The following is a 14,835-nucleotide window of genomic DNA, read 5'->3' on the forward strand; positions in this document are numbered from 1 at the left end:
GGCTTCAGCTTTTCCCTTTTAAGTTGTCTAAGGTCTCCCAGAATGAGACGAATAAGAATGGATGGGTTTTAAAAGTATCAAGTATTTAGATGACAGAAAACACTGACACTGTGGACGCTGGGTCACCTGGAAGCAGGGTGTGGTGCTGTCACCAGTTTTACAAATCACCAGGGTTCTTCTCCCGCCTGTGCCCCTCCCAGCCCCTGGCTCCCTCCCACCTCCCCCTCCCCCATTTGTACTGGCTGGCCCTGGCTCACCTCTTACTTCTCCTCAGCACCTGGCACTCGACTATCTCACCAAACACCTCGAAGCGCTTCTTTAGTTCTCGAGAGCTCATGTCACCGGAGAGATTTCGGATGTATACCACACGACCTTCACCCTGCTCATGAAAGGGGACAGAGAGGGACCCTGTTATTACTCTCATGGAGTCTCTGTCTAGGCCTGGCTGAGCAGCAGCACTGCTAGAGTCAGAGAGAGGACTGTGACAATCACTATACCAAAGGACCCCTCCTTGTTGGAACAGGGACCACTGTACTGAAGCAGCCCGGAGGAGAAGCTCGTGCGTGGAGGGACTGAGCAGCGACTAGGCAGAGAAGAGCTATACCATCAGACAGCCACATGTTCTACTCAGCACTGTTTGAGCCTACAAGCTGCTAAGGATAAAACTGGGGACCTGGTGGTTTGTAGGGGTCAGAGTTCACCAGGAGGAAAGATAATGAAACGGGTATTAGGGTCGCAGGAACTAGCATTTTATCTGAGTTTACCAAGGAAAGTCGGATAAAGCCACGGCACACAGACACCGTGCCCCACAGGTCACCCTTAGGAGAGTTTGGCTCTGAGTTAGATGCTAGTGGGCATGCAGATCAGACAGGGAGAGAAAACAACCAGGGAGGCCAGGCTGCAACCTCCTGCCTCTCTTTTAAGGTTCGTGATTTGACGAGTCTGTTGCCTGGAAACCTGTGAGACAGTGTGTGGCCCAGATAGGCTGTCTCTAAGCACAGGCACAGCCAGCAACTTTCCACATAGCCAATCCACTAACCACAAATGGCAGGAAAGAAAGCCCAGAGCCAGGCTCCATAACAGGACCCCTCAAAGTCAGAGAGTCTGCTTTGGCATGCTGGGGTCTTTCCAGATCCACAGACAAAGCCCTTCCTCTCTGACTCCTGGTAATTCCCTGAATTTGTCCCATCCCCTACCCGAGCTCTTGGAGCCTAGATACTTTTGGTTGCTCCTTTATTACTAACCTCCTTATGGTACCTCTTGTAAGTCAACTATCCCCAGTGGTCCAAATTCTAGTCAGGACTCTGTCAATCTCAAGTTTATTATCAACTCTTAATCCCATCAATTTTCCTTTGTTCATGAGTTGCTGTCTTTCTCTCCTTTCTGTCTCAGCCACAGGAATAGGGAATTAATTTGTCTTTATACTGCTGTCACCTGAAGCCTAGGATTATGACAGATTTGTCAAACCACCTAACCCAAGAAGACTATGTTCACCTGTGTTTGGTTTTGTTTGAGATAGAGTCTCACTATGTAGCCTTGGCTTGCCTGGAACCCATAGTGTAGACCAGGCTGGCTTTGAACTGATGGAAATCCACCTGCCTCTGCCTCTCTAGTCCTGGGATTAAAGGTATGTGTCACCATGCCTGGCTTTACCTGTAGTTTTAAGCTGTACAAAGCTGTGCACTCTGAAGTTTGTGTGCCCCACCCACCCACCTCCCAAAGCATAGCAACCAGTGAGGCTGTTTGTCCTTTTGTGTGTCTGTTATACCTCCCCTTCCTTCTTTATAGGGCTATGACATAACTGGCTGGCCCATGAACACCGAAGGCTCCCAGGGCACCTTTGTGGGCAACCTTAGGGTTTAACGGTTTTGTGGGCAACCTCAGGGTTTAACGGCAGGCTCAAGTTGGGTGGAGAGGATAGAACGGGTTTGTTGAGGGACCCCTTATGAAGGAGGGTCCAAATCTCCTGTGTACAGACAAATAAACTGAGGCTTGGGAAAGATAGGCTCTTGACCAAGACCATACAGGAGACCATGTGAACTGACTAGCCAAGCCTGTCTCTGCCCGAGTCCCATCGTCTTCTGTCTTGATTCTTTCAGGGTCCCTGACGCTGAGACCTAAGAGGCTACCTACTGCAGACCACGGCCAGTCAAATGCTGGGCTTCCCATGGTGCTACCTTTAGTGGCTTTTGGTTACTTATGTAACTGTGAAAGAAGATATATGAGTGCCCTTCATGCAGCCTCTGACTCATTAGTCCCCAGGCAGGGGGTGGATGCTGGTGGCTTAGCATTTCCCAATGTTCCTGGCTTGCCCCCATTTTTTTCTAGGTCCAGGGACCCCAGATCACTTACGATGGCCTTTTCCCGCCGCTTCTTGGCATGCCGGGCGCTTGGGGTTCCATCTGAACAGGGCCCTCTGCTCTCAAGTCTGTCAGTGAACAAGCAAGGCACAGTGCTCAATCTCACTCTTGCAGAAACCCAGCCCTGACTACGTGGGATCCAACACTGGTCTGGGGTCCTCTGCTGGCTCCCAGGCTGAGGTCCCTGGGAAGCACCTCGTATTAATTCTTGTCCTGGCCTTCCGGGCCTCACCCTTCTCCACCATGACGGGTAGAAAGCCCTTCCGATTCTTTGTATTATCGATTAGATTTAAAAAAAAAATCCAGGAGGTTTTATATATTCCTGTTTTCCAAAAGAAAGTCTGAAGCTTGGGTTCCAGTTAAGACTTCACCAAAACTTGAAATGGGAAAATGTTGTGGTAAAAAAGAAAATGGTGGAACCATTCCCTGGCATACCCGCTCTTGCTAGTTCTGGCTCCGGCTGGTCATTGGAATTAGCACTAATTTATCTCAGTGGCTCCACGCTGGCCCCCGAGTACTCTCTGACCCAGGCAGACTGCAGGGCCATTCCAGTGTGGTGGCCTGCCAAGCCGCCCTGCCCTCACTCACAGCTCTCTTGGCAGGTCACTGTCACACCAGTTTCTTACACAGACCATCTATCTTGCGGCTCTCTTACTGTGGACTCAATTAAGTCATCCCATGAAAGAACCCACCACACAATAACCTCTGATCCAATTGATAAGATATAATTTGCCCATCTCGACAGCACAAAATCCTATACACACTCATCCCTTAAGACTAGTCATAACAACCTGTGCCTATGCGCAGAGAAGAATTTTAACATCTGCCGCCATGTTCTCCCAGCTCCTTCCTCCTTACTCCGGCCCTTCTCTCCTGGAATCAGGTCTACTCTAAAACCATGTTCATACTTCACCTTGGAACAGCTACATCCACTATAAAATTCATCATCTACTCTTGTCTCAAGGGGTTGCAGCCCTATCCCAGGGCCCAGCCTACCATATATGAGTCTTTTAAAAAATATGGCTTAGAAGAATATGGATGCTTGAGCTCCACAGACTGAACTTAAACCCCTGTTTCTTCCACCTCTACCTCTGGTTTACAGAGCGAGTTCCAGGACAGTCACGGCTACACAGAGAAACCCTGTCTTGAAAATAATAATAAAAGAAAAAGAAAAAAAAAAAGGAAACACGTATCCTCCAACTGCATCTATGAAGCCCCAGGACCATAACAGAAGGCGATGTGACTCGTGACTTGCTATCTTTCACGTGCTGTTATTCAGTCAAGAGTTATCATTCACTGGGACCAGAGTTGGCAGGCCTTCCCTTCCAGATTGCTGAGACAGGAATCCTTGGAACTGGTTTGGCATTGTTCAGCAGGTCTCAGTGCATTGTCTGCTGATGGCCAACAGGAAGAAAGTAGGTCTAGAGAAGGCTGAAGGGTGGTTTTCCAGGCTTGTCAGATACACAGCTCTGTGAGCAGTTGAGCAGGGACTGTCATAACCAAGTCACTCTGTCCAAGGAACAGAAATGGCCAGGCCTACACTGGGCCTACATTTGAGAGGAGAAAACAGGGACTCGATAGTCTCAGGGAAGATCTGGTATCAACTTTCAGAGCCCTGGAATACAGACCCTCTTCAAATACAGCCCATGGAGGCTAGGTAGGAAAAGAAGTGCCCAGAAACTCCAGTGCTGGCAGTGAGGAATGGGCTCAACACTGGAGAAACTTCAATGGCATTAAGATGTCTTAGTGGCAAACTCCTGGGAAATTATAAAAGGACCGGCGAGCAAGCCTTGAGAGCTCTGCGAGACAGCTGAGCTGATGGCCTGTCAGTGAAACCTCAGGGAAAGTCATTTGTAGTAACAGGTAACTTGCACATTGGTTTGTGGGGCATTCACGAAACCCCTAAAATGTCTGTGTATGTGTCATTTGATGAGCAGAGGGGCCTCTGCTTTCTTGGTGGGGGTGGTCCTTGAACAGCTAGTAGAGCTGTGTACATATAAAGCTGAATTTGTCTAAGAAAAGGTATCTCTAAGACCCCAATTCTGATCTCAGAACGATTTAAGAACTTGTTAGAAATGCAAATGATCCACGCCCACAGGCTCCAAAGCTCAGCTTATCCCTGACCCCCACCAGCTTCACAAGATGTCCGGATACTTTCATGGCTCTGCTCAAGGCTAAAGAGTCCCATCTAGTGGCCACTCAGGTAACCTCAAGCTCAGAGCTGAAACTTTCACACCCCCCCACCCCCACCCCCACCCCCCCACCCCCGTCTCTTGGGAATCTTTTTAGAGTTTCTCCAGGACAAAGCTGGTCCTGTTACCTGCTGTGACGAGGAGGCAGAAGCTGCTTTCCCCCAAATCTGCCTCCAGGCTCCTACCTTGAATTCCTGCCCTGTCTTCCCTCAGGGATAGAGTGTGACCTGAGAGTTGTAAGAGGAAATGACCCCTTTCCTCTGCACGCTGCCTTTTGTCATGGTATTTTATCGCAGCAATAGAAACCCCTTTCCAGGTCCAGTGCTCAAAGATGGGATGCTCAAACTAGATCATGGCGCACTGTGTCCCCACTGGGCTCTTACAGGGTCTGTTCACAGCAGCAAATGATGCAGGACCAAGCTCAGGAGTAAAGCTCATCGCGGCTTTCAATCAGGGTGTTTTCCAGAACATAGATCAAAACCACGCCGCTGACCTTTCTTTTACGCATTAACATCATGTTGTTTTTCGACTACGCGGGTCTGCCTGTTTGCATGAAAATCTATCCACTGACAAACACAAAGCAGAAAACAAGGGTCAAGCTCGCTAGGCTATAAGGTCTCAGGGGGCCAGAATGTGGAGTTTCTTTCTAACAGTCCCTGATGGGCTTTGCTTGCTTCGGGTAGCCCGACTCTTGGAGAGTCTATCTCATGCCTTCTGACCAAGGCTGGGACCTCAGGCAGAGAGGCAACCCAAGTCTCAAAGCAAGTTCCTAGGGCTCCTCCCCTCTGGTACCTAATGGGTGCTCAGATATCCCCCTCCCTGGGGCCACCAAGAGTACCTGAAGTTCTTCCGGGTAGCTGGTGACCAGGAGCTACAGGATGAGGAGCCAGAACTGGAGCGGCTTCGGGAACAGAGCTGCCGACTGGCCTTACTGGGTGGGCTCTGGTAGGGGCAGTGGTCGGAGCAGGGAGGGCTGACCCCTGAGTCCTCTCCTTCATCGTCCTCTTCCCCTCCCTCCTCTTCCTCCTCCTCTAGCAGGAAGCTGCTCTCGCCACTGCTGCTGCTGCTGTCCTCAAATACGGTGTCATACTCCGGGCTTTTACATGAAGCCAAGTCTTCCTCCTCCAGAGCGGTTTCCAGCAGCCCAAAGTGCTTTGTGAGGCTGGCACGGATCTCATGGTCTCTTAGCTGCATGCTGTCCTTGGGGGTGGGGTCACAGTTCTGGTCTGCCTCCCTCCTAGGGGTCTTTGTTTCCACTGGCAGGGTTGCACCCTGGTGGGCCAAGTCTTCAAGGTGGACCTTGATTGGCTCCCAGGACCGCAGCACCTTCCTCTGCAGGGCAGCCTCTGGCCTGATCACCTGGCAGTAGTCATGGTCTCCAAAGGAGCAGGAGAAGGGACGCTTCTGGCCAGCCTGTGAGACTGGCTGGGTTGTGGCATGTTGCAGATGAGACAGGAGCTCACTTCGCTCCGGGTGCCTCTTGGGCAGCTTGTGGGAAGCCCCTGGGGTGGCTGTGAGCTGAAGAGTCTCAGGGGAAGGGAGGCTGGGAGCTGTGTCTTGGCCTGGGCTGTGCTTGGTGTCCTGCTTGAAGGGGTCCTCCTCCATGGGCTTATATGGAGGTGTGGTGGGTGGAGTGAGTCCTACCCAGGCAAGAGAAAAACACAGGTGAGGGAAAGGCAGGTCTTCTTGGAGGACATTAAGAGCTCTGTTCGCAAGGACACAGAAGTGGCTGCAAGCTACAACATTCCTATCGGTGGATGGCAGGCATCACTAACTGGTCACCACACGACTACCTAAGCCTTTATGTAGCCCAGGGATCCTCCTGTTCTTAGGAGCTGGCATGAGATGACAGACAATGGGCATCCCTTTGGGACTTGGTAATGACAGCTAATGTATCCAGGTCACAGATATCTGTTCCTACTCTATTGACAATCATTTAAAGAGCCCTACCGCAGGGGTATCCCTGAACAGAGGTGGTGGTGCCATTGGTAAAACCAACCATTCAGTGTCTCTGATGCTACTCAATCTGCCTTTGTCTTCTGGTCTTCCCAGCACATCACAGGAACTTGCTAAAAATACCCCTTCCTTTCTCTCCATGCCTTCCAAAGCCTACAGGATGTGTGCCAGGCACCTCTATGCTTTGGTCCTTTGGGGACCTTTCTCCCTACTTTTCTCTTTTAGTAGAACCAGCAGACCAGAAGCTCAGATATACGCTATACTTCCATTCTTTGGTATCTTTACCCCTAACAATTCTTCAACTAAGCACACCCATCTTCTTTGTCTTCCCAATGCCTGTTGGTCCTTCAGTCCCTCAGCACCCCCCTGTCCTGGGCACTCCACCATTTAACCAGGCCACACTGACTTCCTGCCTTAATGAACAGAAATGAGCACATGGTTAAACCATTCTCCTGAAGGCTTAGCCTCACCAGGCTGTGGTCTCCTCCAGAGCTGTGTCTTTGTTTTCTGACCTCAGAACCCCCTCAGCTGCTGATACCAGCAGCTGAAGGGCTAGCCCCAGGCCTTGACCCTTCTCCCAGCATGCTCCCTGTGCATCTCAATGCTAGAGTAGTTCATGAGGCAGTGGTCAGTTCATGAGGAGATGCACTCCCGCCCAGGCAGCCCACCAGCTGAACCCCTAGCTCACCTGCTGTGCCACAAAGCTCCACTGTCAAGGACTCCTCAAAGCTCTTCTTGCCAAGAGGGTCACTGGTAGAGGCAGGGAAGAAAGAAAGAGAGGAGGTTGGTCAGTAGGAGGCTTCCACAGGTCCACACTTTTGAGGGTAGCAAAAAGTACTAGGATAGATCCTGGGTCTGCCATGGAAAGTGGCCTAGAGAGAAGTACTGAAGGGCCCCATCCTGACTGTTAAAAGAACTCAGGTTGCAGTTTTTGGGAGGTACAGGTAGTTTGATGTAGAGTCCTTGCTTTACAGATGGGGCAACTGAGGCCTAGAGAGGGGAGGAACTTGCTCCTAGTCCCACAGCATCACAACCTCCAGCCCCACCCCAAAGAACACTCTTTAGAGTCCTGGAGATGCCAGCTTATGAAATGGCTCGACTCTCCATCCTTCTCCTCAGCTCACAGAGACTCCCTTTGAAAACTCAATTCCTATGAAAGGAGTTTGGATCCCGAGGGCTCAAGGTGACACTGAAGGCAGGTCCTATAGATGGGGCCAGGCTCAGGGACAGATAACCTCCCACCCAAACGCACAAATCTAAGACAAAAGCTCATGGAATAATAGACCGACAATTTCTAAAAGTCTACCTTTGTGACAAGGCCAGCATGAGGCACCTGGGGGAGTCTGAAAAGACAAAAAAGAAAATAAGATTCCCCATACACACCATCATAAACACTCTCCCCTCTAGGAAGCCCTCACATTTCCGGGGGCACCAAGGACAAATGCCCTTCAAGGTGACATATGGCCTTGGTCATCTAAGGGATGGATCAGGCGCAGTTCAAATACGCCTTGCATTGCCGGGTCTCAGCCAGTAGATCTCCTTACTTTGCAGAAATAGCAGATGGGCAAGGCAACCCCTGCTGGCCAAACAGTACAGCGCAGTAGCCATGAATGCTGATGCCAAGGCTCTAAGCCCAAGCTGTGATTCTAGATGGTTCCGGTGACAGGTCCTTCACTAAAAAGCTCAGAGCCTCGGGCCTCAGTCTCTGTTGGTTATTTTATTTGAAACAGGTCTGCATATGTAGCCCAGGTTGCCTTCAAATCCTATCCGCCTGTCTCTGCCTCCTAAGTACTGTTAATCACCGTGCCTAGCTTTATTTATTTATATTTTTTTCCTGCCCCTTTTCCTTATCAAAGCATGGATAAGGCCTTTTGTTCTTTGTTCGTTAAGCAGTGCTTTGGTATACATGATAAGAATCTTGAAGATGACCATGTGTTTACCTGAAGGTCTGCCAAATGGCCCATTGTACAGAAAGGGCAGTGGGCAACCAGATCCAACCTCATTCAACACACAAGGCTGAGTGTTAGAAGGAAGTGCCCAGATCCCAGTGGGGTTGCTATGCCCACCCCACCCTCGCTGGTGGACCACAGACTACCTCTGGAAGGGGGCCGCGGGCAGCTTGGATCTTCATCTGTGTCCCCACACCCACTTTCACAGGGGCTTTCCAGGGTGGGGATCTGGGATCCCAGGGGGAGCTGCTGGCCTTGACTACTGTCTGTGAGGCCGCCCAGCTCTTCTTCCAGGTCGTGGGTCTCTGTAGCCAGGCACATCGAGGGTAGAGCACCTAGGGGCTCATCAGTGAATGTCAGCCAAGGGCCCAGCTCTGGATTCAGTCTCCTGGAGCGCCGCACAGGGCACACAGAGCTGTCCATCTTCCTCCCTAGTTTGGTCCATGGCAGGCCACGACCTGGTCTCTTCCTGCCCCACTCCTCTTCTTCATCCTCTTTTTCTTCTTCCTCTTCTTCTTCCTCTTCCTCCTCCTCATCTTCCTCCCGCTTTTGCCTTGCAGGCTTGTTGACATCCCGTTTCACCTCTAGCCTCAGAGGACGGAGGCTGGGTCTAGGTCCAGTGCTCTTGGGGGAAGCAGTGATTCTCACCTCTTCTGCCATGGCAGAGTGGGCAGGGGAGGCCTGACTGTCTTTGGGGGGCCTGGTTCTGGACTGGGGTGTGAGAGAAGCATAGACAGGTGTGGCCAGGCGGTAGGGCTTGCTAACATCACAGAGGATATCTTGGGCCAGAAGTTCCCTTAGGATGGAGAACTCAGTCCAGAAGGCTTTGGGGGTTTGCCGGGATCGGGGTGGGACCTTCCTCAAGGGGCTGCTGCAGGACTGGGGGATTGGCTCTGAGGCCCGTTGGGGCAGCTTCCTCTGAGGCAGGCAGTAGGTATGCATGTAGCGAATGAGCTGTACCATGGCCCTCACGTCGTCCTTGGGAACTTGGGCACTGTTGGGGTTGGCCGTGTCCTGTCCTAGTGAGTCTTGGGGAGACGCTGGAGCTGGCCAGGGGCTTGGGCAATCCTCTCCCACCTCCTCATCCTCTTTGGAGAGGAGCTGAGGACTTGGGTGGGGAGGTGGGGAACAGGCTTTTCCCCTGGGGCAGGGCAGCACCGAAGTGAGGTGCTTATGCAGTTCTGTACAAGGCCGGCTCTGAGACCGTAGCATGGGGGTCTTCTTGTCCTGGGTGCCATCCACCTGGAGAAGGAAGTATGCCAGAGTAAGCAGGGAGGGGCACAATACTTCTCCCTCTGCCTGCTCTGGTAGCCAGAAGATCCAGCATCTTTCTCTAGGATTGTGGGAATGACCTGTTCCTCCACTTCATCCCTAGACCCCAGCAGGACTAGCACCTAGCAAACTGAGTTGGTGAGGAAGGATGAGTTAGCCAGACTTCTACAGGGCTCCCAGCCTTAGAACCACTGTAGACCCTTCTACATATCGACCAAAGCTATCTCTGACCCACCAAAAATAGGGCCAGAACAGGTATGGGTGTCACCTTTTGTGTGCAAGGTTTTAAAGTGGCCAAAGGTTCCTCAGAAATCCTGAAACTCTAGTATGATCTAGACTGTGACCTCCATAGCCAGATGTTCCCATCTGTTCCCCATTAGATCATGAGCCCCAAAGGAGGCCACACCTTCCTGTCTCTGCTCTAATATGAGTTGAGATCTGTGTTAATATCTCACAGCTCAAAACACTCGAGTGTGGGAAAGTACAGAGCTCTTTTTTTTAGAGTCTCAAATTATGCTGGTTTCAAGGAGCAGTGCCTAGGATTCTGTCTCAGCCAGTGCTGTGAAGACACAGAGAAAGACTGATATAGACCGAGTCTGCCACTCTTAGCCACAGCTGACAGCCACCTCGGGGCCCAGGTCACTTCTGGGCATATGTGGAAATACCTTGACACAAGGCCGCTGACTTCTGGAACTGAGGCTGGTCTGCGACCAGGTGGCCCCGTCCTTCAGAGCATCAGAGCTTGCTGTTGGGGAGGATGTGGCCAGGAGGAGCTTCTGCAGCTGGGAAGAGGCAGAGGGGAAAAGACTAGGGCCAGGCACACTCAGAGACACAGGGTATATCCAACCTCACTCAGCACACAAGACTGAGTGCTTGAAGGATGTGCCCAGATCCCAGTGGGGTTGCTATACCCACCCCACCCTCTCTGGTGGACCACAGTCTACTTCTGAAAGTACTTCTGATCTATGCTGCAAAAATGACCAAGACGCAAACCTGACCAAGAAATAAAGGAAAGGTCAACTTGAAGATGGGAGAGAGCCCTGGCTGGTACTTCAGATTTAGAAGAAGATGCTATAGGAAAGACAGGTATGGAAGGCATTCAGTTCCTGCTGAAGTCAGAGAACTGAGGAAGATATAGCCATTGTCCTGGGTCACAGTAGAGCATCACACACAATGGGACTGAATGACAATTTAGGATGTTGACCAACCCCTGGTCTGAAAACAGATTGCTGTCTGCCAAACACCCAGATACTTCATTGTTAGCAAAGTCAGTGACCCAAGGGAACAGGTCTGGGTGATGCCTGCTCAGTCTATTGTTAGAACAGAGTCAGTCAACTCCACATGCCTGTAATAGACACATGTGTAAAATACATGGATATACCGATATGATGCCCTATAAGGGATCCAGTTGACTTTCCCTTTGCCCATGACATTCAAGAATGCATTTCTTTGCGTACATAGCACTGTCCGTGAAATTCTAAAAGGTAGACAATTAAAAGCAAGTCTCCTAGCCAGGCTGTGGTGGTATGTGCCTTTAATTCCAGCGCTCAAGAGGCAAAGGCAGGTGAGTCTCTGTGAGTTCAAGGCCAGCCTGGTCTGCAGAGCAGGACAGCCAGGGCTATGACACAGAGAAACCCTGTCTAGAAAAAAACCAAAACCAAAACCAAACCAACCAAACAAACAAAAAAAGTCTCCTTCCTTCTCAAGGTCCTTTCTCCTTCCCAGATGCAACTGCCACTATTTTCTTGTGAGCCTTCACGAGGTAGGCTTTAATCATAAGAATCTATAACCGACAAGAATATCTCCAAGGTGCATTCTACCTCCAGCCCACTCGGCTCTTTGCATACAAGTAAAAGAATGCTAACCTTTACTTTGTCTTTTCTTCAGCTATTTGGGGTGAGGGAGTTTGGAGGGGAGGGTTGGATCACATGTAGCCCAGGCTATCCCTCAAACTATGTAGTCGAGGATGATTTGAATGCCTGACCTTCCTGTCTCTCCCTCTCAAGTGGTGAGAGTTCAGGCATGCGCCTCCACACCCAGTTTTATGAGCTTCATAATGTGCCAGACAAGCAAGTATTTTACCCATCGAGCTACCTCCCCCAGCCCCCTGCCCTCAGATAACTTTAAAAATAATAAAGATTGTCAAAGCTCCCCAGCTTCAGGTCCCTGCTGGTGGGTGCACAGTTCATCTACCCTGAGAGCAAAGAGACTGAAGAAAAATATCTTTAGACTCCACTGTAGCCAAGGTGAGAACAATGTGAGAGGTACCCTGGGATTGTTCTATGGCACTGAGTAAAGTTTCCTGGGGAGTGCACCTTCCTAACACCTCAGCAGAGAGCACCAAAGGCCCAGCTAGAAAAAGGCCACATCCTACACTCTGAGTAACTGAGGACCCCTGACACCTTAACTAGACTGCAAACACACAAACACACACACACACACAACATACACACACACACATAACACACACACACATAACACACACAACATACACACACACATAACACACACAACACAACACACACGACACACACACACACACACACACACACACACACACACACACACACACTCTCCACGTGACTTTGGATCCTGGGCTAGAGGGAAAAGATCTGGTTCTAGTTTGCCTCAGCCCCATTTCAGGTCACACCCTGAACAATCTATTTCCTTCTCTGCACTGACACAGGATGGGGGCAGGAGGGAGACACACACACACACACACACACACACACACACACACACACACACTGGATCTGAGACTTTAAAAAAACAAACAAACAAAAAAACAACAAAAAACAAAACCACCTCTGAGACTTCAACAGGCACTGCTAACCTTAGGATTTGTACAGACCTGTAAAGGTTTATAGGTCTTCCAAGTCCACAGGCCAGCCCTCTGGAGTCCAAGGCAAGGCCCACAGTCTGCATGGCTTCTCTGAGCCCCTCTAGAACTATCAATATGCCAGGGAGACTTGACATTGAGTCCTCCTGTGCATAAGCTAACACAGTGTGTGTGTGTGTGTGTGTGTGTGTGTGTGTGTGTGTGTGTGTGGTGGGGGGTGGACTCGGTTGGTGTAGACAGAACCAAAGGCTTAAGACTAAGACAGCCTTTGACCAGCAGGGGCTGCTCTTTCCTTTGACAAGGTCTCCTGCTGCAACCTGGTGCAGAAAGAGCAGAGAATTCTTACTACCTATGGCCTTGTCAGGGCTGAGTCAGCCAGTGTGCCCTAAATGGGCCTGTATGCTAGGCAATATTCTAAATGCTCCCTGGGTGTTACCCGCTGTAATCCTCTCAACAGCCTTTGACCCAGGCCCTATCATCCACTCCCGTGGATCAGAAAGCTGAGTCATAGGGAAGCAAAGAGAAGTGTGTGCCCAAGGACTTTCAAGCTCTCACAAGTAGAACTGCAGTTCACATCTAAGAGACCTCTTCCAGTCTGGACGGATGCAGGACCTCACAGGAGGGAGCCACATTATGAGACTGAACACAATCTGTGCAGGGACACGGACACTTGGTAAATGTCCCCACAATGCTCTGGGACCCCAAAGGCAGCAGAGGAGAGGCCACAGGGCCCCAGTATTCAAGTCAGTACACATGGAGTCTAATGTGGTTGGCATACCAACTTGTGAGACTCATGCCCTAGGCCTTCATTTCCCCCAGAGCAGAACGCAATGCTCACCAAGGGCCTTTCCAGGATCTAAGAGCCCTCCCAGCTCTGACCGGCCCTAAACCCCCAGAAGCTACAAAACTCTCAGCAGCAGCAAAAAGTTGACCCCACATGCCTGGGTTTTGGTATCCTTGGCTAGAGCCCAGCGTATGTGTCTTCAGTAACTCGGGAGGTCCAGACTGTTGTAAGGGCAGTCCTCCCATTTGTTCACAGATTACACACACTCATACATTTAACTTGTATATGCTAGTGTGAATACTGGTCCAATGTCTTTGAAGCATAACCTCGAAGGACCTATTTGGAAGTCATGTATCCATAGACCCGGAAATTCTATTTCTAGAATTTGGATCTATTTACATGGGGGCAAACAATGACTGTAGTGTCCTGTGTGACAATGGGGCAGGTGACCATGGATGTCCATCAGGAGGGGAATGGTTAAATGATGGGACATCCTTACCTGGAAGTCCTACACAGTCAACCAGGAGACAGAGCTCCACGCACTGACCTGAAGAGTTTTCAGGACGTACATACAGCTTAGTGAGGAAGCAAGGTGCAGAACAGGCTATAATGCAGCCTCTGTTGTTTTTGTAGTTTTAAAAAAAAAGGTGAAGAGGAAAGTCATGTAACAGATCAGTAACCATGGTTACCTCTGGGGAAGAAGAAGGCAATTGTGAAAGGGCTTGGAAGGTTTTGCTTTTAACTGTCCACGTGTCCGATTCCTGCTCGGGTTTTTATCCTACGTGTGTTATCTTTGTGAAAATGTTTGTGTGTGATTTTAAGGTTGAAAAGAGAAATAGAACGAAGTCTAATGCCATGGCCCAGGCAGGAAGGATAAGGTCCAGGGAGGCCTCGCACCCCAGGCTCTCTACAGAAGCCATGTCCTGATGCTCAGGGCCCTGACTGAGCTAGAACTGACAGCTCACTGGTCTACAATCTGACATTAGCCCCAGGCCACAGCCCTCACCAGTGAAAGCTCATCCACTTCAGACACTGGGGACAGAAGCCTCTCCAAGGCGGGGCTGGGGGGCACAGATAAAGGAGCAGGTGAAGCTGGGGTGCAGGAGGGTGTGTCGCCTTCATCCAGTCCTGGGAAGGCAGCCAGCCCCACATCGTCTTCGGGGATGTCATCCAGGGTCTTGGTAAGCGCAGCCAAGAGAGCTTCATTCTCACTGTCAATCTGGAGGGAAGAAACAGAGGTGGGTAGAGGAGAGGGTTAGTCACTGTGGGGGAGCCAGCTACCTACCCCGATAAACCGCAGCTACCAGCCCCTTAACCCAAGAAATCTGTTCCATGTTTCTGGAATATTAAGTAAACAGGTTGTCAACTCCACGAACCAAAGAATTTGATAAGCAGGCCACAGGAAGGGGTTTGCCTGAAGTCCTAGTCCTGGCTCTGCTGCTCACTGAGTTGTGACCTGGACAGAAGGCAGCCTATTTAAAAA

General features: G+C 50.5%; 1 protein-coding gene across 2 annotated transcripts in view; it reads right to left on the reverse strand.

The window, feature by feature from the left end:
- The window catches only part of Ppargc1b (PPARG coactivator 1 beta), a 109,301-nt gene that overhangs the window by 9,641 nt on the left and 84,825 nt on the right, over nucleotides 1-14,835 (reverse strand). The window contains exons 1-8 of one of the 2 annotated variants that reach the window (XM_087592418.1): nucleotides 13,510-13,734; nucleotides 10,395-10,511; nucleotides 8,604-9,699; nucleotides 7,815-7,851; nucleotides 7,197-7,258; nucleotides 5,391-6,192; nucleotides 2,353-2,428; nucleotides 258-379 (exon numbers count right to left, since the gene is read on the reverse strand). In XM_087592418.1, the coding sequence (XP_087448544.1) occupies nucleotides 258-379; nucleotides 2,353-2,428; nucleotides 5,391-6,192; nucleotides 7,197-7,258; nucleotides 7,815-7,851; nucleotides 8,604-9,669 (2,165 nt within the window). In that variant the 5' untranslated portion in view covers nucleotides 9,670-9,699; nucleotides 10,395-10,511; nucleotides 13,510-13,734. 2 annotated transcript variants of the gene reach the window in all.

The sequence above is a fragment of the Rattus norvegicus genome, chromosome 18, assembly GCF_021556685.1.
Source record: "Rattus norvegicus strain SHRSP/BbbUtx chromosome 18, alternate assembly SHRSP_T2T, whole genome shotgun sequence".
Classification (NCBI taxonomy): domain Eukaryota; kingdom Metazoa; phylum Chordata; class Mammalia; order Rodentia; family Muridae; genus Rattus; species Rattus norvegicus.